This window comes from Desmodus rotundus, chromosome 3 (genome assembly GCF_022682495.2).
Source record: "Desmodus rotundus isolate HL8 chromosome 3, HLdesRot8A.1, whole genome shotgun sequence".
Lineage (NCBI taxonomy): Eukaryota > Metazoa > Chordata > Mammalia > Chiroptera > Phyllostomidae > Desmodus > Desmodus rotundus.
In genome coordinates, this window is record NC_071389.1 from 62,173,804 (window position 1) to 62,189,515 (window position 15,712).

At 36.8% G+C, this 15,712-nt stretch overlaps 1 protein-coding gene across 1 annotated transcript in view; it reads right to left on the minus strand.

The window, feature by feature from the left end:
- COL24A1 (collagen type XXIV alpha 1 chain) overlaps positions 1-15,712 on the minus strand; it is a 307,987-nt gene that overhangs the window by 27,505 nt on the left and 264,770 nt on the right. Inside the window, exons 47-52 of the mRNA XM_024565351.4 lie at positions 8,099-8,206; positions 6,716-6,823; positions 6,570-6,623; positions 6,037-6,099; positions 2,793-2,846; positions 592-627 (exon numbers count right to left, since the gene is read on the minus strand). Of these exons, the coding sequence (XP_024421119.2) occupies positions 592-627; positions 2,793-2,846; positions 6,037-6,099; positions 6,570-6,623; positions 6,716-6,823; positions 8,099-8,206 (423 nt within the window). The remainder of the gene's footprint in view (positions 1-591; positions 628-2,792; positions 2,847-6,036; positions 6,100-6,569; positions 6,624-6,715; positions 6,824-8,098; positions 8,207-15,712) is intronic.

The following is a 15,712-nucleotide window of genomic DNA, read 5'->3' on the forward strand; positions in this document are numbered from 1 at the left end:
TGGTTTCTAGCCCCCTCATGCCTGCCTTGTTTGTGGCTGCAGCTTTATAAAGTTCAATAGGCCTCTGCTGGGAAAGTGGCCCCTTTACAAAACATCTTTAACTCAGAAGAACTGACATTCAGAAAAGTAGGAACTAGTACCAGCAGGAGCCATGTATGTCCCCAAAGAGCTGTGCATCTTTTTGCCCAGCCTCTCACCATTGTTCCCGACTGGTTGAGATGTAACACCTACAACCAATAATTTGCTTCTGCTCTGCAGCTCTCTTGGTTCTGACCAGACATAGCAGGTATATACCTAAGGCGGCGTGGCAGCGCTCTTGCAGCCCTTGTGAGGAAGGCTCATACCTCTTCTCCTGATGCCTGATAAGGCAAATACTCCATTTCCCACAGGGGTCTGAGAAGAATGTGACGGGCAGGTTCTTAAATATGTTTAGGCTTTATCGGGTTTCACTGCTATACACTCCCTGAAAAATTTAACTATTTTTATTCCACAAGTACTAGATACATAATGAACAAATCAAGGTCCTTGCTTTCATGAAGCTGACAGCCTAGGGACAAGTGATACTATAACCACACATTTAGTTAAACTTACAGTTTCACCTCCAAAGCCTTTTTCACCTCTGGGTCCCTAAAAGGAAAAAAAAAAGTTATGTTAGTGTTATTAATAGTCATTTATCAGTTGTAGTGGAGGTTGTAAACAGAAACATAATTTGTTTTTCTTTTTTTTTAATTCTAGAAGGACTTGTTTAGTAAATTTATGTAGATTCTAGTTTTTTCCTAAGTAAAACAACAACAAAAACAAAAACAATCTTTTCATTTATCATGCTATCTGTTTCGCAATCCCTAGCTCCACCTTAATGTGAGGCAGGGATAACAAGTTACTTATTTATTCAATTAAGTCAAAATAGCTGATTGACAATTCAACACAAAACAATTTAGAAAGGAATTACAGGTTGAGTTCTTCTGATATTTGTTTTCCTCAGTGGCCTTTGAAAACCTGGTCTGGAGGGACGTTTCCTCCTCTATCATCTTCGCTTTTTATTCCTCCTTCTAATCTATATCCCACAAATTTTGATATGTTATATACATTTTCATTCAGTTCAAAATATTTTCTTTCAAATATCCTCTTTGATACATGGATTATTTAGACATTTGTGGTTTATTTTTTGTGTTTGAAGATTTTCCTATTATGTTTCTGGTTTATAGATTTTTAGTTTAGTTCCATTATGGCCAGAGAACACATCTTAGACTTCAGTTCTTTAAGTTTAATAAAATTTGTTTTATGTCCCAGAATATGATCTGTTTTGGTGACTGTTCCATGTGCACTTGAAGAGAATGTGTATTCTGTTGTTGTTGGGTGGACTTACTGCTTTTAAACTGTTAATATTTTTGTGTTCTTTCTTGTGGAAATTAGAGATGCAAGTTTTAGTAAAAAAATGAGATAATACTATTTACCTTTTCTGTAATCTGAATTTATTGTTCACAATATAATATGCATGTTCTTCCATATCAATCCATATTCCTCTAGGTAATTATAATGCTTATCTAGTATTTAATAAACTATTATAATATTTTGTTGAATTTCCTATTAGACTTTTTCTAATTTTTTCATGATAGATAATACTGTGATAAATATCTTTGTACTTTAAAAAATTCTAATACAAATTATTTTGAATGGTTTGAAATTGCATGCACACTACAACAAATGGGAAGGCATATTTCTTCTGAAGTGTGCATGTACTATCATTCCTTGTTAATGTTACAAGCTAAAAATACTACCTCATTATTTACTCACCATTTATATCACTTCTGTATTTCCTATCTTTTCCCTAAGCCCATTTAAGACTAGGATGTTAACTTTTAAAAACTGATTTTGAAGATATCTTTACAGAATCTTTTTATACTCTCTACCACCTCCAACCCAGAGCTAACAAGTTGGTACATATTTTGCTATACTTTTTTCTGTCTTTAAATTGTATATTATTTTTTATGTTATTACAGTTGTCCCTACTTTCTTTCACTTTTTGCCCATCTCTACCCAAACTTCTCCCAAGACCCCCCAAATATTGTCTCATTTTTATCTTCATCACCAAATTTCTTAAGGTGCTGGAACATACCTACTGTCACAACTTCCTCTCCAGGGAAAAGGGCACTGGTCTTGAAATAAGAAACATCAGTCATGTAATTCACTAGCTATATCCTCTTGAATAATGACATAACTGATAAAACTCATCTATTTCCTTATGTCTTAAGTGGAAAAAAATAATATCTACATCAAAAGTTTGTTGTAAGAATTTGAGAAAAGCTATTATTAAATATTTTATCTGTACTCTATCTTCTACTGAAACTTATTCTCTAAGATCACTATCAACTACTTTCTTGAAACTCATGTGGCTTAACCTTGTACTTTTCTGGTTTTCTTATTCTCATCAACTATTTTTTTTCCTTTATAGTGGGCACTTCCAAAGACTCAAATGTGAGCTGTCTGCTCTTCTTTCGCTATGCTCTTTCCTTCACAATACTGAGTCTTTAGTCCTCTAGTGATCATCACTACGCTTATGATGCTCAACCCCTCTTCCCAACTCCAGTTCTATTTTCCCTCATCAATTCCAGTTTTAATGCCTACCTCACTGTATATACTTTCCTAATTACATATGATTTCTAGGAATCACCTTCCAGATGAAAATGTACATCTATTTTGCCCTTTGCTTTTCAAATGCCCAGGGTGATCCTTTGTGGATTACTGTAGAAATAAGATTAAAGAAAAAAAGACCTGTATTGCGACAAACTTACGGTTCTACCTGTTGGGCCTGTTATACCTTCTCTGCCCAGGGGGCCGGTGTTTCCCTGTTGGAGTAAAAGAAAGACAGTCATGTCATTGCCAGTATAATTCAGAAAAGCTCTAGAAAATGTCTCATGCAATGGTAAAATAGTCCATGTCTACGTAATTTTAGTTTTCACTACAAAATCTTATAGTATTAGCAGAAATCAGGGATTTTGATTTGTAGTGTGTGATCCAATTCTACATATTATTATAGTTTCCTATCAGGAGAGTTACATTGATATAATTCCTTACAAACTGACAAATCAGCATTATAATTTCATGTATCAGTAACTTCAATAATGCCATTTTATATATGTGCCATTATATGAAAATGCAATTACTTTATATAAAGAGACTACATAGAATGATACAATTATGCATAGATCACAAATAATGAGGGACAGATGTTTGAGTGACATGTGGCATGGAATTGAGAGAAACTATGAGAAAGATCCAGAGGGTATCATATGTGACGGACTAAACTTCAGTGTCTTCCTCTGTGAAGTATTTCACAGGGCCACTGTGATATTTACATGTGACAAACGACTTTGGAACTGTAAGCTTTTATTTAATTATTACAATAACCTTGAATAAGCTGGATCTTTGGTCTACTCCTCCCAAACTAGGTATAGAATCTTTCATTTCCTAATGAATACAAACTACCTCTTTTAGTTATTTTCCCTCCACCTCCACTCCCACTTCCACTGGCTGCAAATTTCAGATTTTCTGATTCACACTTAACCTGGAACACATAAATGCAGATATGTAACAAGCTTTCTCTTTTTCCAACCTCTGCCAAGGTACAGAAAACACTGTCAGTTGAGATGATTATAATGCCATGCAGACCATTGACAGATTAACATTAAGTTGGCCTAGAATGAGAGACATTACCTGATACTCTAAAAGTAATCTAATGGAAGATTCTGGGGTGGACACACAACACCATATGTGAACGATGTGTCATAGAACTAATTGTACACTTCAAACCTACATAATTCTATTAACCAATGTCACCCCAATACACTTAATAAAAACACAAAGATTGACTTTAAGTGATAAATTGTAAATCTGGTACCCAAATCTCAAAAATTCACATCAAATCAAGAAAGTTGATTTCTTAACCTAATCAAATATATCCAACTGACTGGCTTATCACCAAAAAAAAAAGAAAGTCAAAAAAGCTTTAATTGAATAAATTGACTGTGATCTAACTCTCTGAAATAATGATTTGTTGCAAGAATGGAAAGGTATACATGGACTCTTGAAAAAGTAGGTCAAAAGAGCCAAAACTGTCTGTGTTTACCAAAATGTGTCCAAAAGATGAGGTGCTATGGTTGGTACCAGTTAAATTCTTTTTTTTTTTTTTTTGGTACCAGTTAAATTCTAAATGCGCATTTGAAATAAAGGACAATTAATCCAGATTTCCTACTTCAATTAATTTAAATTAATTATCAAGTATTTATTGATTATTAGCAAGAACTAGACATTAGGCCACTAAATATCCATTCTATATCTTATGTAATTAGCAAGCAACCTTCTTACATATTTGCTAAATCAGTTGTGGATTCAAATTCTGTCTCCGGTATATAAGAACCATATGTGACCTTGAGCCACATAGTTTCAGAGACTTAGTTTCCCCACCTGCAAAGTGGGGATAATAGCATCTCTCACAAGGTTTTTATGGGAATTAAATGATATAAGGACACAAACTGTAAACCAGTACCTGGTACATAATAGTCTTCTGCTAAATATTAGCCTATCAAGACTCTTCATTTGACTCTGTAATGACTTAACAAAGAAATATCCACACTAAGAAACTAGTATTTATGAGCTAGTTATCTGAACTTTACAACTGGTGAGCTGATCAAGTTTCTGGAGCTGCAAAGCAATATAGGCTCAGACTGTGGCCTATAGATACCCAGCACTTGGTAAGACTCTGCTTGAGACAGATGCTATGCAGGCAGCCAACTTCTCTTTGATAATGCCAAGGAAGAAGTTAATTAATTGAGAACTTAATAAAATTAGAATGAATGGATTTTAACTAGTGGGGAACCTAATATACGTAAGGACTTAGAGCAATATTTATCATAGAGAAGCCTATCATATATAACCCACTTGTGGGTAATCAAGAATTGGACTTTACATAAAAGCACCAGTTTTCCATGGTTCTTCAGAAATCATAAAAATAACTAATAAATTCGCACCTGAAGAAATGTTGAGAGGGGTCTTTAAACAAACATTTCCGATGGCAACATGGCTCTTAGTATTATTGAAAAGAATTTATTGTAAGAGTTAGGGAAGAGGCATAGAATTTCAAAAATTTGACTTTTCATTTAAACTTCTGCAGAGAACAGTGGTTTTCAGTTGTAAAGTTCTTCTTCATGACTCCTTTCTCCCGCATCTGAACCGCTCTCCTCCTTCCTCTCTCTGCCCAGCCTCTCCACCCTGGCCTAGCCTGCTGTAAGCCATGCAGATACTCTACTGCCATAGCCAAACCATTGTTTGGTGTTTTATAGCTTTGTTTTTTCTTTTCAGTTTTATAGATCAATTCATCAATTAAGAGACTGTGGTTAAGAAAGAAAGCATAAGACCTAAAAGCAAAAAATAACCCCAAACAAACCAATAACCAGTAGCAACTAGTGGCTTATCTATCTTGTTTATATTCTCGAAGGTTTGCAATTCCAGGCACTAAACAGCTAATTGGAGTTTTGCGGACCCTGATCTTTGCAACTCTTTAAGCAGTTCCTCATTACTCTCTGGGGATACCCACCCCTGAGCTGGGGAAACATAGCTATCAGGAAATATTTTTCAGTGTGGTCTGAGGAACTCTGTGGTCATAGGCAAGCCTCCTCCAGGTGGTGCATGGGGGTGGTCTATGGTCCTATTAGCGCTTAGGGCACAACACTGCGTTATGTTTTTGTTCCTAGTGTGAGTTAATAAATACATTATCCAGGGTTCACACTAATTCTGATGATTATTTTTTTAAAGAGAGAACTGGCAACTGTGGGTGGTCCATGGGGTCTTTTGATTAAACTATTATATGAACTGAAAAAGGTTAAGAACCTTTGCATGTGTTCTAGTAAGTTTCTATCTTAAAAGACACTTTATAAAGTTATTAATTTGGAACATATTAATTTTAGAGTTCTTAACCCCAATTCCTATAATCAGCAAAGAATCCCAATTCCTGGGCAGATAGAAGAACTTCACACTTACTCTCTGTCCAACAGGGCCTTTAGGGCCTGATATTCCAACAACACCAACATCTCCCTCAGGGCCCTGGAAACACAACAAAGAACCAAAAAGACAAAATCTTTAGCTCTGTAGAAACATTTCACAAGAGAAATAATCTTGTGCCAACACACTCAGAACTGCCTTTTAAAGAATGGAATGTGATAGTTAATGATGTCCATGCTGAAGATTTTAGAGTAATTGTACTCAGGTCTGCAATTTACTCTGAAATATGCCAGAAATGGACTGACAGAGGGAGTGAGAGGTGGATAGATGGAAGGAAAAATGAAGAAGGGACAAAAGTAAATTATTCAATAAAATTGATAGAAAAAGATGTAGTTACAGAAGTTTTATAATTAACGTGTTTAAAACTCAAATATATAACTCTGTACTAACTGAAAACTTTCAGATTAAAATAATAAGAGCTCAAGTCAGAGACTAAGTATTAGTATTTCAACATGTTTTTTTTTTTTTTTCCTGGTGAGCTAGAAGGCTAGCAGAAAATGATGTAAACATACTTTGGGGCCTGGAAATCCTTGGAAGCCTCTCAAGCCTTGAACACCATGTTCTCCCTGCAATGCGAACAGACGTGACCGTGACTACTGTGCGGTGGCGTCCTAGTCTGCAGAACAAGTGCTTAGTGACTCTCTGAGTCGGTACATACAGGCTGCCCTTTCAGGCCAGGCTCTCCACCTGCTCCTTGATCACCTTGTGCTCCTCGGTGACCCCTTTTACCTTGAATTCCAGGTTGACCAGGTAGACCTTGTTCACCCTAAGGACAGGAAAAGAAAGGTGACCTTGACTTTAGAACCCAAATGAAACCCAAATACAGGCCCATTCTCAGGCACAGAACAAGACACTGGGGAAACCAAATGCTGCATGGTCATCCTCCCCATCAGGATTTTCCACAAAAGTAATATTTGATTATAATAAACAAGAAGTATAGCAGTGGGGAAAGAAAATTTAAATGTAGTCTTAAGTGTGGAAAGAGGAGGGAAGGGGATTCTTACAAAACTACAGGAGGCAGATGGTGGGGCTACAGAGAGAAAGGTGAGGGGGTGGTGCATGTGCGAGGGGGTGTTTATATGTGATAAACTTGTATTTTATTTGAGTGATTTTATTTTTCTGTGATCAAAGATTCTTCCAGATCAGCAAATTATCATTCATTTTGTCTTGTGATAAAGGTACGGGGCAGGGACTTGACAAATATGGGTTCTTTTTACTGCAGGCTCACACACAAGAGGTAGGGATCTCACTATTTCCTTTCCCACTTTTAGCTTTTGCTCGTCTACACTGAGTTTTAGTGAAAAGGGATATTTATAGTATAAACATTAACAGGAGGTTCAAATTGTAAACAGTAAGCACACGAGTCATCATTTTCAGTTTACCTTGTATAGGTCAGGCTGTGTAAAAATTCTTTAGAAGTGGAACTATGAAAATCAAATTAAGAGATAAGGGGCCAATGTCCGAATCCTAGGCTTTTATCAAACAGCTTTAGACACTGGACTACTGCCTTGGCTGTCTGGGTCAATTCTGTGCTGAGATATTTCTAAAGAGAAGTTTGTTTGGGAAGTCAATTGACATGTGACAAAACTCCATGCAATGAATGTTAATTCAAGACTCAATTACTGACCCTCCGACTCTGAGAAATAATCTGCACTCTTGTCAGATTCATTGGTTGGTCAGACTTAGAGGAATAGAAAGTATATCTGAGAAAGTAAGTATCTGGAAGTAAATAAGATTTTTCTCTTTGAGGAGAAGGTGGACGACACAGAGGGGGAAAAAACCCAAAACGAGTAGAAGAGCATTTTTTAAAGCATTACAGTCCTGGACTGAGGGTTGTTCTGGCAAATTACATGCACTGTAGCTGTCTTGGGAGAAGGACATGTCAAGGCCACATACTCTCCTTTCTTCCTAATGTATTTTTATTATTAGGGAAATTTCCTTAAAAGCTATTAATCTTACCATCCTGTGTTCTAGCCAATGAACTCCAGGCCAGTAAGGATGGTCAATACTGCTCATCCACCAGAACAAAACTTTAAAGTACCTTTGGACCTAGAACTCCTGGGCTTCCTGGCAGGCCTGATGAACCCTTTGCTCCTTGAGGACCTGGAGAGCCCGTCGGTCCTGTGCTTCCTGGGCTGCCTCTGATGCCCTAAACAACATACATAAGAAATGAAAACTGGGGCAATTCCTAGAAAATCCATCCAGAGGCTTAATAAATGTGGGAAGGGTTGTTCTTGTGGAATGCCACTGTTAACACATTATCCAGATTTGGAAGTTATCCTGGGCTTCTTTCCCAAATAAGTGAAATGTTTAAATAATGTTTTGGCCCACCTAAAATCTCTAATTATAGTTAATGTAATGGTCTTGGGTTTTTAAAATGAAAATACGGGGGCAGTAAAAAGTCCACCAACATCCTCTGACTTAAGTAACCTACAGATAAACTATGTTTGTTGTGTTCTAAATTTTTGTGGTCTCTTGGGCATACATGACAACTCTTAGAACTCATTAATATCTCCTTAAAAAGAATACTCTGATGGATGTTAACTAGACTTATTGTGGCGATCATTACTCAAGATATACATATATTGCATCATTATACTGTACAACCAAAACAAATACAATGTCATATCAATTGTATCTCAGTAGAGAAGGAAGACTATTCTATTCCTCAATTGCACTTGATTCCAGAAAATGTACTACAAATAGTGTGATCAGGAATAAAGTTAAATAAGAAAACTCTTTCCCCAAGGCCAAATCCCGCATTTGACAAACTGTGGAACCATGGTTTACAATACAAATCTAATTAATCGCCTGTTTTTTGTAGAGCTTGTGAGCTAAGAACAGTTTTTACATTTTTATGTGTTAAAAAAATCAAAAGAACATTTCAAGATGTAAAAGTGACATGAACTTAGGATTTCAGTGTTGTTGGAACGCAGCCTTGCTCATTCGCTTGTGCGTTGTTGATGGCTGCCTTGCACGGAAGGCAGGGTGAGCGCTGTGGCTGAGACTGTAGGTGGCACTCACAGCTTCACGCTGCTCTTGTCGCACTGCACGTGCAGTGACGCCGGTACAACTTGACAGTGTTTCAAGTGGAACATATGTTGACTCTCTGTGACACTTATTTTAGTACCAGTGCGTATTGGTCATGTCAAAACAACAAAAGGAAAAAAAAGTAAATTTTGAATGTTGCTTATTTAAAGCACAGTGAAATATGGATTATTTTGTTATCAAGTTAGATGTCAAAGCTTTGTGTATTTTATTCAGTGACTATAGTTGTGCTAAAAAATAATATACAATATACATCAACATTAGTAGACCAAGTATTTGACACAATATTCCTGAAATGTGACAGCTAAGAAAAATTAGGAAGTTTAAAATGGAGTATCTAATCACAACAGCATTTGTCCTAAAAAAAAAAAGAAAAGAAAGAAAGAAAGAAAGAAAAGAAAGTTGCAACTAAAGTTAAATTTTTGGATGGTTCATTTGTTATCCCAGCAAGGAAAATCGCTTCTTGATTTAATTAAATTGTGCAGCAAAAATAAACTTGTTTAAGATTGCTAGCCTTTTGGCAGGAATAGTTGCTTAAAGTGTTGAAGACATGGGAGCAACATTAATAGTCAATGAAAAAAACAAAGACAAAGCTTTTGAGTGGTTTTCCTTGTTTCCAGATGAATCGTTAGATGTTAGGACATAGTCCTCCTCTTTCCCAAAGGAGATGGATTCCAAAACCCTGAGTGGATGCCTGAAACCATGGAGAGTACTGAACCCCACATATGTATATGATGTTTGTTCCCCGTACCTACATACCTATAATGAAGTTTAATTTCTAAATTAGGTATAGTAAGAGACTAACAATAACTAATAATAGAGCAATTATAACACTATACTGTAATAAAAGTTACATAAATGTGATCTTTCTCAAAATATCTTATTGTACTGTCCTCATCTTTTCATTTAAACAAGGCACTTTATGGCTTCTTTTTAGCAGATATGCATCACCAGCATCACTATTCTTGTGCTTTGGAGCCACATCAAGTAAAATAAGGGTCACCTGAACACGAGCACTGCCATACCTAACAGTAGATCTGCTCGTTGTCTTGCAAGGATTCAGTACCCTGTCCCTACAAGTGTTATAGGAGTAACTGATGACGCAGAGAGAGGACATGCGTCACATGACAGATTATGATAGATGATTTTAGGGTGCCTCGACATTCCAGAATTCTAACACAGTACACTTCACTTCACTTGTAATTTTAGGTAATTTTTGAGACCTTTATTCTCCAACATGAAAAAATATATATCTTTCAGGTGGTCAGCGGACAATGGACAGCATCTGAGTGAACACTGCTGAAGTTGACAGGTGCTTTTAGTGGAGAATAAGAAGGACCTCAGGGCTAACTGTATACCAGAAAGTTTATTTCACTTGCAGTGCTTTCGGACACTTAATACAACACAATGAATATGCTCCAAGTTCCTTATTGTTCATGTTGGTTTCTTCGAGAGAAATCTGAGGACAGTAGCAGAGTGTTCCGTACAAAGTTCCAAACACTGTTTCGTACAAGTGGAGAACAAATATTTTTTATTATGAATACACACATGGATGAGTAATTTCGTTTTCAAGAGAAACAGATGTTAATCCCTAGGCATTTTTTCCAATGCCTTAAAAATTATTTGACTAAAACCCATCAGCAAAGGATAAGTCATTCTGAGCAAATTTAAAAAATAAATAACACCACAATTATTAATTTGTTCAGAGATGCTGAAACCAATCAACAATTTATCTAAGTCTTTAAAAAGTTAATAAAACGATAAGAGTATATGATGTCTCATGGCCACAGATTTCCATTATCTTCAGATATGAGCCAAACTGCCCTCTTGAATTGGTTTATTGTTTTATTGAGATATAATTGGCATATAGTATTATGTAAGTATAGATGTAGAACATGTTGGTTTCATACATTTATATTTTGCAACATGATTAATACAGTAGTAGCCTCGCTAATAACTTTATCATGTCACATATTTATTATTTCTTTTTTTGTTGTTTCTAGAACAGTTAGGATTTGGGTTCTGAGCATCTTTGCAGTTTACAATACAGAATTGTTGACTATAATTACTGTGTTGTGCATTAGCTCTCCAGAACCAGTTATCTGCAAGTTGTAAATTTGTGCCCTTAAATTGGCTTTAAACTCTGCAGGAAAGTGTCAATTTTTGATAAGACTGAAACTGCTGGCTATTTAAGGGTTGGATTCTAAGGAAACACACACTGGATTAGTGATGACAACAACAACATCAACCATAAGATTTATTTTTTATTGAGTGTCTTCCACATACCATAAACTGTAATGGCAATATGGTTATATTATTTTATTTTTAAAGTATATTTTATTAATTATGTGATTACAGTTGTCCCACTGTTTTTCTCCCCTTTATCTCCCTCCACCATGCACCCGCTCTCCCTCCAACATTCACCCTCTTAGTTCATGTCCATGGGTTGTACCTGTAAGTTCTTTTGTTTCTCCATTCCCTGTACTGTTCTTAACCTCCTCCTATTTTGTACCGGTCATTTATGCTTCTTATTCCCTGTATCTGTTCCCCCATTCTCTCCCTCCCCCTCCCCACTGATAACCCTCCATGTGAGGGTTGTTTGCTTAGTTTTCATGTTTGCTTTTTTAGGTTTGGCTGTTGATAGCTGTGAGTTTGTTGTCATTTTACTGTTCACAGTTTTTGATCTTCTTCTTTTTCTTAGATAAGCCTCTATAACATTTCATATAAGAAGGGCTTGGTGGTGATGAACTCCTTCAACTTTACCTTATCTGGGAAGTACTCTATCTGCCCTTCTATTCTAAATGATAGCTTTGCTGGATAGAATAATCTTAGGTGTAGGTCCTTGCCTTTCATGACTTCAAATGCTTCTTTCCAGCCCCTTCTTGCCTGTAAGGCTTCTTTTGAGAAATCAGCTGATAGTTTTATGGGCACTCCTTTACCTATAGGTAACTTACACCTATAGGTAACTGTATTCTTTTCTCTTGTTGCTTTTAAGATTGTCTCCTTATCTTTAATCTTGGGTAACTTAATTATGATGTGCCTTGGTGTATTTTTTCTTGGATCCAACTTCTTTGGGACTCTCTCAGCATCCTGGACTTGCATGTCTAGTTCTTTTGGCAGATTGGGGAAGTTTTCCTTCATTATTCGTTCAAATAAGTTTTCAGTTTCTTGCTCTTCCTCTTTTCCTTCCAGCACCCCTATGATTCAGATGTTAGAACATTTAAAGTTGTCCAGGAGGTTCATAAACCTCTCTTTATTTTTTCCAATTCTTATTTGTTCATTCTGTTCTGGTTGGTTATTTATTTCTTCCTTTTGTTGCCAATGGTTGACTTGAGTCCTGGTTTCCTTCCCTTCACCATTGATTCCTTGTATATTTTCCTTTATTTAATTTTGTATAGCCTTCATTTACTCCCTTATTTTGCGGCCATATTCAATCACTTCTGTGAGCACCCTGATTACCAGTGTTTTGACCTCTGCATCTAATAGGTTGTCTATCTCCTCCTCGCTTAGTTCTTTTTCTGGAGTTTTGGTCTGTTCTTTGATTTGGGCCATATTTCTTTGTCTTGGAGCAGCTGTTACATTGTAAGGGGCAGAACCTTAGGTATTCGTCAGGGCAGGGCAACCCACTTTGCTGAGTTGTGGCCCTGTATGTGGGGGAGGGGTCAGAGAGGGAACAATGCTGCTTGCTAGCTTCTTCGGCTGTTGCCCCACTTTCCATCACTTCCCTTGCTTCCCACAAGCAGAATGTGCCCTTTCAGGTGCTGATTTCCAGGTGGCTGGGCCTGTATTTTCTAGGACCCCGTGGGTCTCTCCAATGGACCCTCCTGTGTGACTGGGAGTTTCTTCTATTGCTGCAACCCCTATAGCTTTCTACAGACAGAGGTTTTGAGGCTTTAGTTTCTCTACTCTGGAACCTTGGGTTGTGCAGCTTTTCTTGCTCCCCAGTTGTTCCTCCTGGTTTATCTACATGTTAATGTGAGACCACCTGGTCCTCCAGCCACTGCCTCGCCTTGCGTTCTTTCCACTCATCCTACTAGTCTGGATGAATCTTCTTTAATTCTTTGGTTGTCAGACTTCAATGCAGTTCAATTTTCTGGTATTTCTGGTTGTTTTTTGTTTTTAAATTGGTTGTTTTCCTTCTTTTGGTTGTGGGAGGAAGCGAAATGTATCTACCTACATCACCATCTTGGCCGGAACCTAGACTGCTTTATTTAAACTGATGTCAGTTATGGAAAGATGACAGAGTTGCCTTATACTTTGACTTCCCTGTAGAAAACGAAAGGAATAATTATAAGTATAAATCTGCCTTCATTCTGGAACTGAATGGAAAGATCTGGAAATTCCTTAGGATTGAAGCAAATACATTAAGAATAAGTAAGAAAAAAATAGTTTATTATAGGCAATGATAGAAATCCACATTGAAGAGAGGATTAACAAAAGAATATTATCTTAAAATTATGTTGAGTGAAATGATAAATATTTTACGCTAATTTGATTGATTTTACAATAGTAAAATGATACATTTAAAATAACACTGCACTTCAAATTAGTTGATTTAAAAAAAAATACTATTCTTGAAATTACATGGGAGTTTTTTCCTTTCCCTACTGCCACCCTCTGTGCTCATGGTACCATGTTGATATAGTTATTTACTGTGTGAAAATATAGTAACTAAAATGAATTTACTCTCTATAGAACAAAAAGTAACTATGATACCCTGATATTTTTTTACATTATTAGACAACATATTTCCTGTATTTTTCGTTAAGCCAGCAAACTAATGAGTTATAAAAGTAATACTTTGCTTCCTTTACTCCAAGCTACTAAAAACATTCAGTTTAAGTAGGAATTTCTCATTTTATTTGGTTTACTAAATATATCCCTCCAGGAAAGAATTGGCTGTTTAAAAATATGTGGGAGAGTAATTATTAGGTGATTATATGCAAGGTTACATTATACATAAATAATGTAGCATTCATACATTTTCCTACAGTGCCAATCATAAGTAATATAGCTGACTGCTAGAAATAAGGTTTATGAATTAGCTGTGTACTAAATTTAGGAGGCAACTTTTGAGTCTCTAAACATATTAAAGCTTATGGGACTCAGAGCAGGGTTGAGGCGAGTCTAGGTAGTAAAGGCAGGTCTGCTTGATGTTGGTCCATTCCCAAAAGTATACAAAACTCACTCTTGTCCAGTCTTAATGAATACAGGCATTTCAACAGTATTATCTCAAATAAATTATTTACACATTTCCATTAGAACTACTGGTAGTTTTTCCATCCTGCAAAATAGATAGTGCAAATGCCACTATAGTATTGAACAAAATAGTATATCATGTGAAATCTCCTTTATACAGGCCTCAACTCTAAAATCACAGGACTAACAGGTACTGAAAGAGCATATTTTATCTATACTTTGGCTCTTAGACATGTCTAGGCTCACATCACTATGAAAAAATTAAATGTCCATATTTTATTTCAAAAATGGCAAATCTCTCTCCACCTTATCTTATCTGATCCTCTGATAATCCTGTGAATATGCCAAACTCTTCCTGACCACAGGTATTTTTTTTTTCATTTTAGTCCCATCCTATGGTATTTTCTTCTGTCACTCTCTATATATCTGGCTCAGTCTTACCTTTAGTGCTCAGCTGAAGTATAACTTTCTCAGGGAGGCCACCATCGTCTGCTTCATCAACAATGTTTCCCATTATAGCAAAACCCTATCTATTTAATTCATAGCACTTACCACAGTATGGAATTAAAAATTTATAGACTGCTACTTAATTATTTGGTTGATCTATTAAATTGTATTTTCTGGGGTGTGTGTCAGAAATGCTCAAACATCAGCAGTTTCTTGCTGTTCCATGTGTGTTCATGAGGGCAGTTCTCTGCCTGCCTTGTTCACTGCTACGTTCCCTAACCTCCGGCTCTGCTAGGCACTAAACAAGTATTTGTTCAGTGAATAAATGTTGGCTTAACCATAAATATTTAATATTATTTAAAAATGATAACTAAAGATGGCAGCATAGGTAAACACAGCTTGCCTCCTCACACAACCACATCAAAATTACAACTAAGATATAGAACAACTACCACTCAGAATTGTCAGAAATTGAGTTGGATGTATGTCTGACAACTATGGAATTAAAGAAACCACATCCATCCAGACTGGTAGGAGAGACGAGGAGTCCTAGCCCCACACAGGATCCCAGCCCAGGGTTCCAGGGCCAGGAAGATAAATATCCATAACTTCTGGCTGCAAAAACCAATGGAGATTAAGTTGGTGGAATAAACTTCTGGAGTCCCAGGTAGTTCCCCTTAAAGAACCCACACATGGACTTACCCAGACTCACTCCCTTTGAGCTTCAGCACTGGGGTAGCAGCTTGAGAGGCACCAGGGTAGGCATATGGGGAGGAACTGAAGTATCTGGCATCAAGGCAAGGGCTGGGGGAAAGTTTTCTTTCAGACAGAAAGGTGAGCAGAGGCCCTTGTCCCTTTCTGAGCCTCCTCTCTCCCAGAGCCACAGAGCCAGCAGGCAGGTGCCATATCTGAGACTTTGTCAGTCAATTTGGCTAACACTGTTAACCCCACCCTGGAGATC